The 17176-nt window shown below is 37.2% G+C and overlaps 2 protein-coding genes across 3 annotated transcripts in view; one reads left to right on the top strand and one right to left on the bottom strand.

Annotated features, from left to right (window-relative positions):
• The window catches only part of zcchc14 (zinc finger, CCHC domain containing 14), a 31714-nt gene extending 20210 nt beyond the window's left edge, over positions 1 to 11504 (top strand). The window contains exons 3-13 of one of the 2 annotated variants that reach the window (XM_058766514.1): positions 889 to 959; positions 1141 to 1212; positions 2100 to 2185; positions 3232 to 3326; positions 4055 to 4091; positions 4173 to 4470; positions 4660 to 4748; positions 6387 to 6502; positions 6639 to 6782; positions 7206 to 8369; positions 9322 to 11504. In XM_058766514.1, coding sequence (XP_058622497.1) covers positions 889 to 959; positions 1141 to 1212; positions 2100 to 2185; positions 3232 to 3326; positions 4055 to 4091; positions 4173 to 4470; positions 4660 to 4748; positions 6387 to 6502; positions 6639 to 6782; positions 7206 to 8369; positions 9322 to 9377 — 2228 coding nt within the window. In that variant the 3' untranslated portion in view covers positions 9378 to 11504. The remainder of the gene's footprint in view (positions 1 to 888; positions 960 to 1140; positions 1213 to 2099; positions 2186 to 3231; positions 3327 to 4054; positions 4092 to 4172; positions 4471 to 4659; positions 4749 to 6386; positions 6503 to 6638; positions 6783 to 7205; positions 8370 to 9321) is intronic. The other variant, XM_058766515.1, reaches the window with a different exon arrangement.
• Positions 10526 to 16018, bottom strand: map1lc3b (microtubule-associated protein 1 light chain 3 beta). Its single transcript, XM_058766521.1, has 4 exons — positions 15786 to 16018; positions 13727 to 13782; positions 12153 to 12259; positions 10526 to 12036 (listed from the first exon to the last, which is right to left on the bottom strand). The coding sequence occupies exons 1-4, from the start codon at positions 15823 to 15825 to the stop codon at positions 11862 to 11864; spliced, it is 378 nt and encodes a 125-aa protein (XP_058622504.1). The 5' UTR covers positions 15826 to 16018; the 3' UTR covers positions 10526 to 11861.
• Between the last annotated feature and the right edge of the window lie 1158 nt (positions 16019 to 17176).

Genomic DNA, 17176 nt, shown 5'->3' with positions numbered 1-17176 from the left:
CTAGAGTTTCATGCCAGAACTCTACAAAAGTTTTTATCGTCACTTTCAATCAATTTAATACATTTCTTTAAAGAAATCTTACTGACCCCAAACTTTTGAAAAGAAATACATAACAAAAAACAAGTAAATAAATTAAAACGTTATAACACAATACATATATTGTCTTCTGTCCCTCCTTATTTTTAGTTTCTCGCTTTAGAAATTCATCTTAAAGCAGTTAAGATGCTGGTTTGCCATCAAAATGTGTTGTGAAATGAATTGCCTGGAGGCCTAAATTCTTGCCTCTCAGGTTCTTCCTTTTTAGCTAAATATGCTCAAATGAGTTCTAACCTGCCAGAAACCATCTGAGAGGTTAAGTTCTGTAGGATTTTCTCACATACTCCTCTCCGCTAATAGAATCCAAACAGTCTGTGACAATACATTTTGGAGAGTATGTGTCTAATTCTTACTCAAGACTTGGAGAGTGAGCGTAACTCATTCAGTTAATTTATGTAAATGCAACTAAGTTTTGTTGTGTGGATTGCAAAAGAGAAACAATCCAGCATTTTAGGGGCAAATCTTTATAGTGTATATGATTTCATAAGCAATACACTTTCTGGACAGAGAATTTTCAGAGTATTTCAGGTCCAATTTCAGAGAGGCTGATACTCAGTATTAAACATTGTGTTGATTTTGTACTCAAGAAATATTTCTTAATATTATCAATGTTGAAAACAGTTGTGCTGATTAATATGTTTGTGGAAACCGTGGCACAGTTTTTCAGGATTCTTTGATGAATAGTAAGTAAAAGAAAACAACGAAATAGATTTTTTTGTAACAAAGTAAAATTCTAACAGATTTGAATCTTTATACTCATGGTGTTTGTCTTTTTTGCTCATCTTTTTTCAGTGTACGTTGAAAGAATTGAACTAAGGGGAGTTACACCCAAATCAGACAAACCAACAGAATACATCCTGGAGGTGAGTTTTGTTTCTGTTTCCAGTACAATCTCCTGCATCTTGTATCTATATGTGTTGTTCTATATTATATCTCCATGAAAAGCAGGTCTTTTCTATAGTTGTGTCATATTTTTACAGAACAAATGTAGCCAAAATGTACTTGGCGTGTTATATGTTTGTCATACTTTTCTCTTGGTCGAAGGCCTTGTGGTCCGACTCCACTTTGTCGACTGTCAGCAAAACCCCTCAGGAAGTGGTGGAGTTTATCTCCCAGGTGAGTGACAGTCATTTGTGTTGTGTTTCATGGATGTGTGAAATGTTAAGCTAGTGTGTAAAGATGAAAAGTCTTAAAAGTAAACTACTAAAGTGGTCTGTAATAAATGTTAAAGGGATAGTTCACCCAAAAATGAAAATTCTGTCATTTTTTACTCCTTCATGCCGTTTGTTCATTTTCGGAACACAAATTTAGATATTTTTGATGAAATCCGAGAGCTTTCTGACCCTCCATAGACAGCAACACAACTGACACGTTCAAGGCCCAGAAAGATAGTGAGGACATCATTAAAATAGTCCATGTGACATCAGTGGTTTAACCTTAATGTTATGAAGCTACTAGAATACTGTTTGTGCGCAAAGGTAATGACGTTATTCAACGATATCTTCTCTTCCTTGTCACTCTTTGATGCGCATTCAGGAGAGTTCTACAACGCATGTGTTTTGACCCAGAAGAGAAGAAATCATTCCAAAAAGTCGTTACTATTATCGTACTAACAATGTCTCTATGTCCTTACTACCTTTCTGTGCCTTGAACATGTCAGATGCGTTGCTGTCTATGCAGGGTCAGAAAGCTCTTGAATTTATTAAAAAATATCGTAATTTGTGCTCCAAAGATGAACGAAGGGGTTTGGAACGACATGAGGGTGAGTAAATAATGACAGAATTTTCATTTTTGGGTGAACTATCCCTTTAACATTTCCGTTCATCTTAATTTCTCACCAGCAACTGGACTCACTGGAAAGTTGTGTAGTCAAAATGGCTTTAACTTTGTTGAATAATCAGTGCTGTGAAGTTTAAAACCAGTGAATGTGTTCACTGATGAGTGCTGACAAGTTGTAACGTCATGAAACCATGTGATTGTGTCTCTGTTGTCTCTCTCTTCAGCTCTCTCAGCTCTTTCCCGATGAATGTCTAGAGAAACTTCTGCCCCAAATGCCTGGACTTGATTCCACTCATGAACTAGATCCTCGGTATTTCTACTTCTGAATCCTAACACAAACAGAGAACAAATTCTCAATTATATCATGTTTTTACTAGGGCTGGGTTATAAACTGAACATTTACAATATACATTTAAAATTCAGTTGCAAAAATACAGAATTATATATGAAGAGTATATTTGCAAAAACCGATAAACGCTACTTTAAAAAAAAAATTATTCTCTACATATAGCGCGATCTGAACCCTAAACACGTTTTGGCAAAAAAGCCGGTATTGTCCACTTCTAAGGCATCGCGAGTTCATGTTTTACTGCAGAAGCCAACAAGCGCCCTTGTTGTTTTTGAACAGAAGCCGATAAATCCATTTTAACGAATCAGCGCGCTGTATTCAGGTCAGGTGACAAGGCTACTTTCACTTTGAAAAGACGTGCTAGCTGAGAGGAGTTTCGTCAAAGCTGACTAAAAGTGATCGAGGAGGATGGATAATTTCGAAGAACTTAATGAACCTGTGATATCTTCTTCAGGGCGTAAAGGAAAATAAAAGCTGAAATGTTTTCACGGGACCTTGCAAAAGCAGCGTGTTACAACAGTGAGGGAAAAGCTCAGTGTATTGCGTGTAATCACATCCATACAGTCTATGATCACAACAACAACAACGTTTGTCAGGCATCTACATTGTCATCTGAGGAGATTACAAAGATTAAACAAGTGTTTTTTTTTTTTTAACTCTAAAACATGAAATGTGGAGATATCTGCTTTTTTTAAAAGTTAAACAAATTTTTAATATGTAAAAAAAAAAAAAAAAAAACATACTTTCAATGAACTTTAATTTTGTAAATTACCTTTATTTGTTAAAGTTATTATTGCTTAATCAAAAAAACCCAACTACAGTTTGATTGATATTACTTGGAATGCGCAATAAAAAAAATAAGTTATCGGTTTTTGCAAAGGAACTCTTCATATCGGTTATCGGTTTTTGCAAATGAACTATATAAAATTATCCATTTATTTATTTTGTTAAATATAAAATAAATGTATTGAATAATTAAATTTGTGAATTTTTACTCTTCTCCACAGATGCTTGACCTCTCTTTCACCTCAAGTTCTCAAACATGACAAAGTCCGTTTCTTCTTCAGCACTTCGCCTGCACCTCAACTCCCTACTAGCACAAGTAAGTCCCTTATTCCTGCCTCGCAATGGTTCATCCCTCACGCGTCACCATAGAGGTTTGTTTCTGGACCACACCATCTCTTGGGGAAATGGGGAGTTTGTCTCAGCACAGTGGGGATTTGATTTGACCTGTTTGTGCCGGGAGGCTTCAGAAGTGACCTCATCTTGGGAAACTATTAATAGGACGAAAGGCCACTAGAACCTAGATGTATGTCTGTGATGTTATTTTTAGTGGTGGGGGAAGGGACGGAAACCCCCTTGGGTAGAAAGAAGTGCAAAATTCTTATTGCTTGATCATTTGTGTTTTAGATAAGTTATTGCAGCTGTATTTTTCAGTCAAGATGTAATTTTTAGCTATCAGGTACAATAAGAGTGGACTCTGCAATAAACAATTCTAATAATAATCACTATTGTTATTAATATTACAGTTGTTTACAACTCAATAGACTGTAGTTGGAATAACATCAGTGCAAGTGGTCCATCTGGAGCAGAGCTGGAACTGAACCCGCTTTTATAGCTTGGAAAAGTCGGTTTTATAGCCTTACTCTTGAATTGGGCTCATGGGGGGAAACAACTGTAAGTGTAAGTGAGGATGAGATAAGTCATGGGTAAAGTGGGAAATAAAAGAGTCTGGTCTTCTGGTATTCACCCATTCAATTGGATAATTTCATGTCAAATCAAGCTATACAGTATTTCTGAATCACACTTTGTCACTTCCATGTTTTGCAGATCTGGGCTGTCTGCTTCAGTATAGGGGAGCGAGCAGGTGAGTTTAACAACCCTTCACAGCAAGCACTCTCACATCTCTCTTCTCCCCATTCATAAACCCTCTCTCACTCTGTCCCAGGCCCATTTGTGGTGTCGCCAGCATCCAGCCTGTCCTAAGTGTCCATGCAACCCTCCCGCAGAGCTCCCCTGCCCACCTGCCCCCTCTCCCTCCTCAGACAGCGGTGGCCATCCTCCCCGGGACACCCGTACCCATGGGGGAGGCAAGCCCACCACAGATGCACCTCACAACCCCCACACCCCAAGTCCAGGCCCAGTCCCAGCAGCCCAGCCCGGAGCAGAACGGCATCCTGGACTGGCTTCGTAAACTACGGTTGCATAAATACTACCCTGTCTTCAAACAGCTAACCATGGAGGAGGTATGTGACTTCAAGTGGCTCTTTCCCTTGCTATGGAAGCCGTCTCTAAGATAAGAGATTAAATTTATTGGAAGAGATGTTTAGGGAACAGATTTCGGATATTGCAGCCAAGAAATAGATATTTACTTCCTGACATATCTCTCCCACTACAGCTTATCTAAATTATGATCTCTTTATTCATTTTCTAAGTTCCTCGCTCTCACAGAAGAGGATCTCAACAAGTACGACCTCACTCAGGGGGCCAAGAAGAAACTAAAGACTCAGCTGGAGCTTCAGAAGTGAGTGTGTTTTGTGCTTAAATAATGACACCGATATGTTTGATCAGCGCGCATCATGCCATAAACAACCTTAGAAACATTGAGGGGTTGTTTAAACGCTATTACTTCTGCCATGATAAATGGAAAATGTACTCAAATGTCTCTTTCGAATAAAATTCAGCTTATCGTCTGCTTTCCATGGGTATAAATAGCGCAACGTTAAATATGCCAGGTAAAAGAGTGTTGTGAATAGGTACAATCTATAATTAACCTAATTTGCATAGACAGGAAATGTCTTCGTGCTATAAAGGATGACAAATCACTGTGAATAAGACTATTTAGTGAATCACTCTGGATTTAGTTTTTTACTCATCCACCCCGCCTGAAAGAAATGAACAAGGACACATTAAATTGAATAGAAGTGACAGTAAAGACATTTAAATATTAAAATATAAGTACATGTATAATATGTACCAGTTTCCACACAAATATTAAGAAGCACAACTGTTTTCAACATTGATAATAATAATAATAAATATTCCATGAGGAGCAAATCAGCATATTAGAATTATTTATTTTTTTGAAGGATCATGTGACTCAAGACTGGAATAATGATGCTGAAAATTCAGCTTTGCATTACAGGTATAAATTACATTGTAAAATATATTTGAATAGAAAACAGTTATTATAAATTGTAATAATAAATACGCAATAGTACAGTTTTTATTGCATTTTTGATCAAATAAGTGCAGCCTTGGTGAGAAAAGAGACTTCAAAAACATTTTAAAAATAATTCAGACCCCAAACTTTTGAACAGTATTGTATGTAGTTCATTTATTGTAGATTAATTTACTATTAGTTTTTTCCTAGTTAGAAAACACAATAGCATATGGGTTTGGAACAGAATGCTGTGAGGAAATAATGAAAATTTTGTCAGTTCTTTGGCAAAGTATTTCTGCAATCCATATTTGTTGCATTTTAGCAATTATTTAAATGTTGGTAAATGGTCAGTTTCCACAATTCCTGGGCAAATCACGTCCTTCAGATAAGAGTTTGGCATCGACAGTTTAAGATCAGCATGGAAGTGGAGCAAGTCACCAGTGAAAACACATCATTCTAATTCTTTTTCCATTTCTCACATTAGCAAGTTTCCATTGCTCAGGTAGAGCGGTGGGAGCTAAGATATCTTAACAGATAACAGGAAATAATCCTCAGGAGGTTTTCCATGCCTGGAAACAACAATAAAGGTTATACTGTTTCACATGTCTCATTCTCAGTTAAATGGTTCTCACTGACACTAGCTGAAACTTAAATAGTGTTTATTTCTACTCCACTTTGTAAAGTTTCTGAACTGAAAAGCCCCATTAGAACTTGAACCAGCTTAATCATACCTATCGGCTACGGCTATATAGTTTTTCACATCATAACTTTTGTTTCTAAAAAGTCTGGACAGATGATCAGTTTCAAACTGATGCACTGGTAGAATTATGCACATGCAGTAAGTGCGGAGATGTTTTTGTACACAGCGCCATCTAGGTGTCATTGCTGGAAAATGATTTTGTACAAAATAAATCTTTGACGTTCATCATCCAGTCATTGTTTATCATCAAATGGTACATTAAAAAAAGTAGTAAATGATATTTTTTGTTTTCTTGTCAGAGAGAAACTGGAGAAGAGATACGTGGTGTCTCAGTTTCCTGTTTCCTGCAGTGGAGTTGCCAGAGTGACCCCTTCCAGTCATATCGGACCCCTGACACACGCACACACTGGAAGTGGTACTGTACACACACGTCTAAATAATAATACTAATTAATATGTTTACGTTATTAGCATTTAAATGAAGGTATCCAAAAGTTTATATAGTTGTATGAATGCAAGAGATTATGATCTGTTTGTTGTGTGTATATTAAGAGCTACGGGTAGACGTCGAGAACAGCTCGTTACCCATTCCACGGGACAGCAGTTCCTCCTCAGGCTATTCCAGTGCTCCTTCCAGTCCAATGACCCCTTTATCACGTGACACCTCTTTTGACCGGGTCAAAGACCTTCACAGACGTAAGAACTGATGTTTATTTCCATTAATATTTTTATAATGGATATTAAATTGTTTACTGTAATTGTACGTATAGTATACTGTGACACAAAATTGATTTTATATATATGTATACATGTGTGTGTATATATATTTGTGCTGTCAATTGCAAACTAATTAATCGCACATTTTTCTGCAATTACTTGTGATTAATCCCACCTAACATTACAGTTTTTAAGTATACTTTTACAGAAACAGCAGTTGTGAGTGGGGTGGCCAACTATAGCCCCGCCCCTGCGTTAAATATTTTTAACGTGTTAAACTGAAAAAAATTTATCGTCTGCGTTAACGCGCTAATTTTGACAGCATATGTATGTATATGTGTATATATATATTTATTTCTTTTCATATTTATTATTAAATTATTGCATATTATTTCATTTTAGGTCTATATCTCCTTTCAGGTTTAGAGTCTGGCTTGGATCCTGGTGAGAAAGAACGGTCATGCTTTCTCCTCAATCCTGCGGTATCCACTGGTCCCAGCCGTCCCACTGCCCAAGTCCTCCCAGTCCAGAACGATCCCTCCCTCTGTCCCTCCCAAATGAATTTGCCCCATCCATCCTTGCCCCTCCTCTCCCCAGGTCGCGTTATCAACTCTCCCCGCAAACTTCGTCCACCCCCTCTCTGTTCAGAAGAACGTCCCAAACCGATGGGGTCTGGGGTCACCGTGGGTGTCCGGCTTGAGAACATCTTCCCTGGGTTGAATCTTGATGGTTCTCCGGGGCACCAGGATGTGTCAGGCCCCCGTGGGGCCCTCACAGTGCTTCGCTCCCCTCCAGGTCTCATGGTGGAGACCAGCACTGCTCTCACCTCCACTTCTAACACCCTCCATCATGTTTCCCACCCACCCTTACATTTACAAGTGTCGTCTTCTGTTCCACGCACAGGATCGTACCCTTTCTCCACCCCGTCCTCCTGCCCCTCATCGAGTTCCTCCACCAGACCCACCTTCTCACCTGTCAGTGGAGTTCCAATAGCAACAGCCAGCAACGTTCCCATGGCGGCAGTACCCGGGAACACATACTGCGTTAACAGTACGCCCACAATCACGCCCAGTTCTAGCCCAGCATCCACAGAGAATAGCGGCTACGCCTCAGTGCAAGCAAACAGCGCTAACTCCAGTTCCTCATTGTGCGTTTGTAGCTCTTGTGGTTGTAGCGGCAACTGTGGCTCGTACGGAGCGCTTCCGGCTAGCTACGCCGGATACTTTCCACATCCGTTTTCAGGAACGTCAGTATTCACGTTAGGGCCTTTGCTTCATTTCAGCCCCCTCCTTACTGGAAGTGGTACCGCCTCCCCCTTTTCCTACCCCCTTGTGGCCCCGCCTATTTACAACAGCAGTCTATCACATGACTCCCAACAAAATCTTGTGCTTCCACCAGTGCAGGGTTTTCTAGGGGGAGGGGGTGGTGTGTACCAGCCCCATGGAATGATGGGAAACGGAAGCTCTGGGCATAAGAAAACAGGGAATGTGTCCTGCTATAACTGTGGGCTGAGTGGGCATCGAGCACAAGACTGCAAACAGCCAGCAATGGACTCTGCACAACAAGGTAACAGCACTGTTTATTAAGTAGTGCTTGCAAACTCGTAACACCTGAGCAACCACAAAGCAATACTCTAGCAACCACTAAGAGCAAATTAGAAGTCACCCAGAATAGTTTTTAGGGCCCTGTGTTTTCCGTGATACGGAAAACTTGGACAGAATTCCAGAATCCGGTCACAAAAATGGAATTTACTGTATAATGCGGAATGTCACGGAGTTTGCCAAATTTAGAGTGAATAAATTGAAAGGAGGTCAGTACACTTAAATCAAAAGCACAATCAAAACTTTTCACAGCAACCCATCAAAATAAAAGTTCAGTTTAACTTGAAGAAACTGTGAGAGAAATATATTACTTAATGTAATGATACTACTACTACTAATAAAAAAATTATGAAAACATTTTTAGGAAATATTTAGCAAAGAAATTATTTACCAGAATTTATTTATTTATACATGATAAAAATAAAACTGAATTTGAGAGAAAAAAAATTATTTAATAGGGCCTTAAAATGTAATTTTTTAACTTTTAATAAATTGCTAATTACTTTTGATTACTTATATACATTTCTAATGAATGTTTTCAAATGTTAATCATTTTCAAACATTTAAACCAGGCATTAATCTTACAGTAGAACGCAACACTGATTCCTGTCAGACTTTCAAAATCCTTCATCGCTTGAATTAATACTATAAAAACTTAATTTTGAAATTACAGCCACCACAAAATCAGACGATAGCACCTCTTTTTTTTACTTTGAGATCGTTCTGAGTTTAAATACATGTTTAAGATCATAACAAGAAATTATTTAATAGCTATGATACTGTTTTTGAAATCAAATCTTAGCTTTGTAGCAGAGACTTTAGTAGTGTGCACAAACATCATTCATGGTTTCTTCAAAAAATGTAAAAACGGAATAATTTTTTACATTTTCAAATAAGAAATTGTTTTGTTTTTGCAGGGACTTTTCGTCTGAAATATTCCCCGCAGTCAGACAGCCAGGACTCAGGGGAATAAACGGTGTGAATGAACTGGTCTGGACCTGCACCTTCCTCAGTGTGTAAAGACACTTGATGTGAGACTCCGCTGAGCAAAGGCATTACAGTTTCTCTTTACAGGAGGATCAAGCGATGGAGTTCCATCGGTTATGGCTTCCAATGAAAGCCTTGTGCCAAAGAATCACTTCACGGTGGATCTTAGTAAAGGGAAGTTCAAAGAAGTCACTCTTTTTGTGTTCTTCACGCTGTTCGTCTCACTTGAGACTCGCTTGAGCACTGTGGAGCAACCAATAGTGTATCAGATAATGCTGCACATGGAAGCAAAACGAGAAGATTTTGCTCGCCAAATAATGGCCAATTATGGCCACGTCTTTTGCTCATGGTGTGGCTACAAGTCATTTTTTGGGAATAAGATACTGGCAATCTTTTTTTATGGATGTTCAGAAAGGAAGGAGAAATTGACAATTGGGAAAGCGAAAATGTCATTTTCAATCTCGAGGTCATTTTTTAGCTTTTTGACTACAGGAAGTCTTCTTAATCATCATGTTTTATTCCTGTTTGTTGTAATCATGGCGTATTTGTTAATATCTGGGTTTTTGAAAACATGTTTGCTACTTTTGAATTATATTTTTTTATTACATTCTCTTCTTAGTTTTTGAACTAAGAACTGAACACAAGAGGAAACAGTTTTCAGTATGTCACACTACAAAGGTCAAAAAGTGGGTTTCTCTGTTTCTCAATTACATTAGCCTAAAAATTTTCCAAAGTGTTGAAAAAGGTCAGACTTTCACCATTAGGCGCATTTAGCCAATAGATGCCATTCCGTTGTCATTGCCAAACATTTTTGATGTTTCTATGCAAATGGTGATATTTCTGTTTATAAATTACAAAGATCTTGCGTCGCTGGCTATGCATGTCGCCTGATTTACTATGTGCTGTATGTATTATGTCTAGTATTATCGCAGGAAAGCTTTTGGCCTAAAACGACAATGACGACGCAGCCATTTTGTATTCTGAGGTGAATGTTTAATGAAGTTTGATTGTTGAATTTTTGTATAATGTATCACTTTGACACTTTTTAAAAATGAATTAAAAATGTTTTTGAGAATTTTGCTTAAAGTTTGACGTTTTTAAGAAAAAAAGTATCAAAGAAAATGCCAGACAGGATGCATATTTCTCTTTTATTTTTAAAATATCAACAGAAATAGAAGTGTGATATTGCTGTAAATCTGAGCAGGAGAAATACATAAATGAGCTTAGTTCCATAATGGTTTGATAATCCTTTAAAGTTAAACTCTCATTCAAACAAAACAGTCACTTTTGTAAATTGCACAATAGTAGAACATATGAATTGATTTTACAAGAACAAAACAACATCTCTTTAAATAAGAGCAAGACAAACAGCAATTAAATGCTCAGGAGAAAAGGCATCTAAGCTTATCTGTACAGTTTACTGTAAGACATACAGATGGAAAGAGAACAACAGCTCACGGTTATGTATTTATAAAGGCGTAAATAATCCTCTAATGAAATTGAAAAGTCTAAAAGCGTGCACCTAAAAGAGCAAGGATGTCCGGGCAGCACTCGTGTCCGTGATTGAGCTGCCCTGTCTACCTTGGGCCACAATCGCTAAAGCCACATTCATTCGCTCAATGTACCATTGAATATAATTACATTTTCCTTCGTTTTAAAGCTTCACACTACAATCAAAGCAGAATTTCTTGTATTATAAATCGCTTACTATGTATTTCCTCAGGTATGTCCCACTGGATCATACTTCAAATGTCAACAAGGCAAGTAGGACGTTGTTTCGAACCTTGACAGAGTTGTGAAATCCAAGAACCTCAACGCTCATGACCCAATTAGCAAAAAGCTCGAGGGGGAGGTGAAGAGACAGAATTGCTTCTAACAGGAAAATGGAACAGCGGAAAACACAGTTAGACACCTACAGGTAAGGAAAGGCTGTCGAACTCAACAAATAAAGAGATTTGACGAACAGCGGGAGGGGTTAAAGGTCACCAGAGTGCGTTGGCAGCAACACGACCCCTCCAAGCTAAAATGAACCTGACGGATAACCTCTATTTGGCCGCCTAACGTTACACTAAATGCCATTTCGGAAATTCAACCGCTAAGAAATCGAGATGGTTCCATCTCTACACCCAGAAGTCTTTCGTTCAAGCTTTATGTTGAATAAATCCGGATCATTAGTCCAACTACCCATAACCTGTCCTACAACCTAAACACAATCGACTCCTCTTCCATTATTAAAACTCAAATTATATAGAGGGAGCCGAGGTTAAAGGGCTGAGATGTGGGAAGTTAGGATTTAGCTTTGGATAATGGCTGGGATCGGTGAGTCAAATGACTAAACGTTCAGTTGGTTCCTGTTTGGATGGGGATGGGAAATGGGATAGGGATATTTGCAAGGGAGAGGTCACAAGAGTTCAGGGTAGGTTGTATCATTGTCCGAGAGTGAAAGCCAATTGTTTTGCCATTTTTTTTTTTACTGAGGACACACGGTTCCAAATGTCTCCTGGGAGGCGTAGACCATGTACAGGAAGCCGTCCTCGTCTCTCTCGCGTTCGTAGACCTCAGAAATGGCAGTGGACACAGATACCATGCTGTGACCGTTGACAAGTAGGAAGAAAGCCTGGTTGGAGTTGAGCTGGAGGCGTCTCCTATTGGAAATGCACATGAACCAGAGATGCATTAGCGAAGCTTTTTATTCAGAAATAATAATGATAAAGAGAAATAATAATGAAAGGCAAGAGGTAAAAGACAATTTTTTGGTTACCTGATGATCTTAATAAGTTCACTCATGTTTACATGGTCAGGAACTAAAAACTTAGTTTTGTCAAGAATCGGCAGTTGCTTTTCTCCCTTGTATCTCTCAATGATGACCTGAAACAAAACCACCAAGCTAAACATTAGCATATATGCATGTTTATTTTAGTGTACACATAGTATGTATGTATGTGCTCTGCTTTTCAAACATTTGGGGTCAGTAAGTTTTTAGGACATCTCTTATGCTAACCAAGGTTGAATTTATTTGATCAAAAATACAGTAAAACAGTAATATTATCAAAATTTAAAACGACTATTTTCTATTATAACACATTTTAAAATGTAATTTATTCCTATGATAACAGCTGAAATTTCAGCGCCATTACTCCAGACCTGGATTATATTTGTAATAGATATTTGTGACTCAGTATAATAATAAATATATTTGTGGAAACAATGATAGACATCTATTCTAGAATCTTTAAATAGAAAGTTCAAAAGAACAGCATTTATTTGAAACATAAATCTTTTTTAACACAATAAATGTCTTTTCTGTCATTGTTTAAAAAAAATAAAATCTGTATGCATTTTTTAATTACATTATTTTGTTTATCATATTTACTATATTTTTCTTCCACCACTTTGTGGTCCAACGCATCAATATAAAAACATTTAATTTAAGTTTTAGAATAATTTAAAACAAAATAATTCAGTCTTAAATCAAGTCTGTCCAAACGTTCCCATTCAAAGGAGTTGCACTGGGTGGTGGTTTGTGTCTATTCAGCAGATGGGAAGCTGACCACTTTATCCTGGTTAGCTTGAATAACAATTGAGACTGGTAACCCTGAGGCATTATCAATAGAGGTGACACCTGGCTACAATACCACTGACTGGTCTTTAAGAGGCTGATAAAGGCCCTATACATAACATGCAAACGCAGACATTCATATGCTATCTGTTCTACTAGGTCTATTGACAAGCTTCCTTTTGAGACTATCCATAAGATTAACCTATTATGCTCAATACACTAAGCATGTTTTAAACATTTACATCATCTGATTTTGTTCAAGTAATTCAACAAAAAATGGAAATTCTATCATAACTTAACCTCATGTTGCTCTTAATTTTTTCAGTGGAACATAGAACATATTTTAACACTCTCTGTGTTTTTCATCAATACAACAAAGGTCAGTGGGGTCCAAGTTGTTTTGGACCCCATTAACGATTATTGTTTGAACAAAAATAGCTGAAACATTTGTTTTAGTTTGCTCCATAGAAGTCACATAAGTCATAGAGGTTTGAAACGGACGAGAAAATGATGACAATTTCATTTTAGAGTGAGTGAGCTATCCCTTTAGTCTAGTGTTTTGTGTTGATAAATCGATAAGATGCAAATATGCAATTCTATGTAACATCCTCAAACGGGGCAAATATGACCATATTCTAATGACAATATTACATTATAAAGGTCTATACTGGTAAAAACTTTACAACACTTGCATACTAAGTGTGCAAGCGTTTTTAATTGGTTATCAATTTTAATCTTCTTCTCCAGCTCCACAGACACAAGTATAATCTGCTTACTGGGATCTTGCTTGGATGCTGTTCCCGGATCAGCCGTACATCCTCCACCCGCTGCTCTGTAGAGAGGAAGTAGGAGCGGATATTAGATACAGCAGATCACAATACAGGATGCATTAAACCACAGACATTTTGCTGAGCTGGATATGGGTTTGGGTCTTAAGTATTAATCAATTCTCCAAAGGACCAAGTTTAACTGTGTTTAACAGGTCCACGTTAAACTTGTTAGACCTATCCTGTGGTTCAGTTTCAACCGAACAAGGAAGGGCATCGAAAACTAAAAAGGTTCTGTTCCAAATGAAACTGAATACGTTTGAGGGTGCATAAATAATGACTAAATATTGGTCGACTGTCCCTTTAAGAAAACACTCAACAATGGCTCCAGTGTCTGTTCTTCCCAGTTAAATTGCTTGGAATATTAGTTTATTTCTTTGTTGTAGAAGCATTTGTTCCACATCATTTTCTCTTAACGATTTAATGAACAGAAATGAAAAAGAAACAAGGCAGGCCTTTGTTTACCAAGCTAAGACTTTGCACAAAAGACATGACTCAGCGTGACATGACAGGACAGAATCTACAGCAACCATAAAACAAACACGACAAGTGTAGAAAACACAGCGCTGCATTGATATTGTAGAACAAACTACGTTTCCAAAGAATTAGAGACATGAAGGAACAAGATCAAACTTCAGACTGGGGACCATGAGGTCTTGTGGCGGTTCATGAACCAGAGCACGTGCTGCTGATGTATAAAATGTGCAATTATTGAGCAACTGTGGTAACTTTCGGTGTCTGACTACTAAAGCTCAACCGTTTCCGCTAAATTTGTCCTTTAGTTTCGTTTTGAACACCTGGTTCATCCTTTCTTTTATCATTCAAGTTTTATTAATAAAAACATTCACTGTACCTAAATATATGGAACTAGATATGACAAAAACAAAGCCATAAATACATATAATGTTTACATGAGAAGTGTAAATGATAATTATATTAAATTAAAACGTGTTCGACCGACTCAGGCGACTCGAGAACCATCGGTTCAATTCGCTTCAAATCGTGAACGAGTTGTTTAGCTTGGTTTTTCTTTATTAAAACAAAAGATTCTACTTAAGAAAGACGTAACATGAGCTTGTTTGGGCCGATTGTCACAACATTGGCGGAAGATGAATTAGGTCATTTGCGGGCTGATATCTCCATAACTACTCACATAAAGACACACGGGCCTTATTGTAAAAACTCCAATATATTCTCTTACAGTATCGATAACATAAATGCTGTCGGCCAAAATGCTGTCTGGCTATGTTATCAGCTATTTTTCCACTTCAGTCCCAAAAAGGGATGGATAACAAGAGTGGTAACGTAACGGTTATGAAAAAGATAACTCAGCGCCGATACTTCGCCTTTAAACAGGCCTATAATTGAACGCAACGATGACTGTATCAGAAATACTTTTTAAAAGAAAATATCGATGTTATCTAAACAGTCGCTATTGCAATATTACAAAAATGCATTCTGCATCGTTGTTTGTTTACTCGAGTCCTTCCAAATAACCTTAAACGACGAGCCCCATCCCCCAATCCTGCAGCGCGGTGTTTCGCTAACATCTGCCCACAAACAAACAAAGACATTGCAGCATAGATTCTAGTTTTGATATGTTGAAAATAAGGTAACTTAAGAGAAACTCGTTATGTTGTTTATGTTATGGTCATGAGTCTGTAGCCTGTATGTTTGTCTAGTCTGAACATACACGGCCGACACCCTTATAGCTCAGTTTTACTGGATTGTTTGTAGAGTAACGTTAACAACAGTACCTATTTTTCTATATCGCATAAATTTCGTGTCATAATATAATAAAATGCGTGTATTACATTTCTACACACTTCACTGCAATATTCAGATAACGTAACGCTGTATATACTATTACAAATATAAACGACATTCACAAACCTTCCCAGAATATATAGGCTTATGTAAACGTGTCATGCTAAATGTAAAATGAATACATATATCAGAATTGCAGTAAAAAAGCGATTCTCTGATGATATAAACTCGATGCACTTACCAAATGTCCTCCTTTGTTTAAATGTCTTTTCCGAAGGCATGTTTCAAATTAGATTTGACACCGTTTTCTTTAGGCAAGCTTGCCTAATTTCTTTCCTTTTCTGTCTCTGAACAGATCTTAATCGGTTAAGTTTTAAATAACGCGAAATCGTGTGTTTCAGTTGCGTGTCGTTGCTTCGTCCTGTGGAGCCCGTCGAACCCAGCAAAACAAACCAGTCAGCTGACCTCTGACGTCATGGCGCATATGCTGTGTACATGAAGGAAAAGGGGAAGAGTCTGAGGTTAGTCACTCTGACCTCTCAATGAGGCATACTTTTTTTTTTTAGGGTAGGTTTTGTCTGTGGCAGTTCTTATGTATTCTGTATGTTTACGCTATTCATACTTGTTTCAGTTCAACTGAGTTATCGGATTAACTCTTTTCAAGCTTATGCCACACTTTTTACAGCAGTGAATGTTTACAGTCAGTCAACACATGTTGGGGCATGTTGTCACAAGATATGAGGTTAGTTTAATGCTGTGGTCATTTAAAAGGCTTTTCAGACAATATTTAAACAGCAAAAAAGTTATGATTTAACAGATTTTGTGTTTTACACAATCTAGTGTACATTAATGTGTGTCAGATGACTCGGAATTAAATCATAAGGTAGTGCTGAGATGAGTCAAAATGGTCAGAGGTTGAGACTGAGTCATTAGTAATTTAAAGAAACAGGTTTGTATGGAATCTTGTTTCTGCCAAAAAATAAAAAATATATAAAATGTGACTTTCTGTCTCTCGGTTCTGAGTTTATATCTCACAATTCTGACTTTTTTTCTCGCAATTCTGAGAGGAAAAGTCGGAATTACAAGATGTAACTTACAATTGCAAGGGAAAATATTCAGAATTAGTCAAATTAAAATCCGCGGTTACCGCTTTAATTTTTTTTATTCTGTGGCGGAAACAATGAAACCGATTTGCTCAGAATTCAGAAAAAATTAATTCAGAAATTGCAAGATAAAATCTCTCACAATTGACTTTTTTTCTTAGAAATACAAGTTTATATCTTGCAATTCTGACTTTTTTTTCTCTCAATTCTGAGGTTACATCTCACAAAGTTAGAATTATAATATTAACCCCTTAACTGTCATCCCCATTTTTGAAAATTCACGAGAAAGGGCACTATCCAAACTTAAATTATTATAATTCATGAACGCTTTTGAATACAGACCTACGTTTGGTCTCTTTTTAAAGAAGACAATTAGCAGATTATTACAGAAGTGAAATCATTTAATAAAATTAAAGTATTAAAAAGTTATAGAAGTTTAAATTTACTGTAAATAAAATGTATTATACTATTTTTCTTACATTTTATATAAAATAAATATTTTAAAAAATAGTTAAAAATCCAAAATTGC

The sequence above is a fragment of the Onychostoma macrolepis genome, chromosome 25 (assembly GCF_012432095.1).
Source record: "Onychostoma macrolepis isolate SWU-2019 chromosome 25, ASM1243209v1, whole genome shotgun sequence".
Taxonomy (NCBI): domain Eukaryota; kingdom Metazoa; phylum Chordata; class Actinopteri; order Cypriniformes; family Cyprinidae; genus Onychostoma; species Onychostoma macrolepis.
The sequence above is the reverse complement of the archived record's forward strand: the minus strand, read 5'-3'. Positions and strand labels throughout refer to the sequence as shown.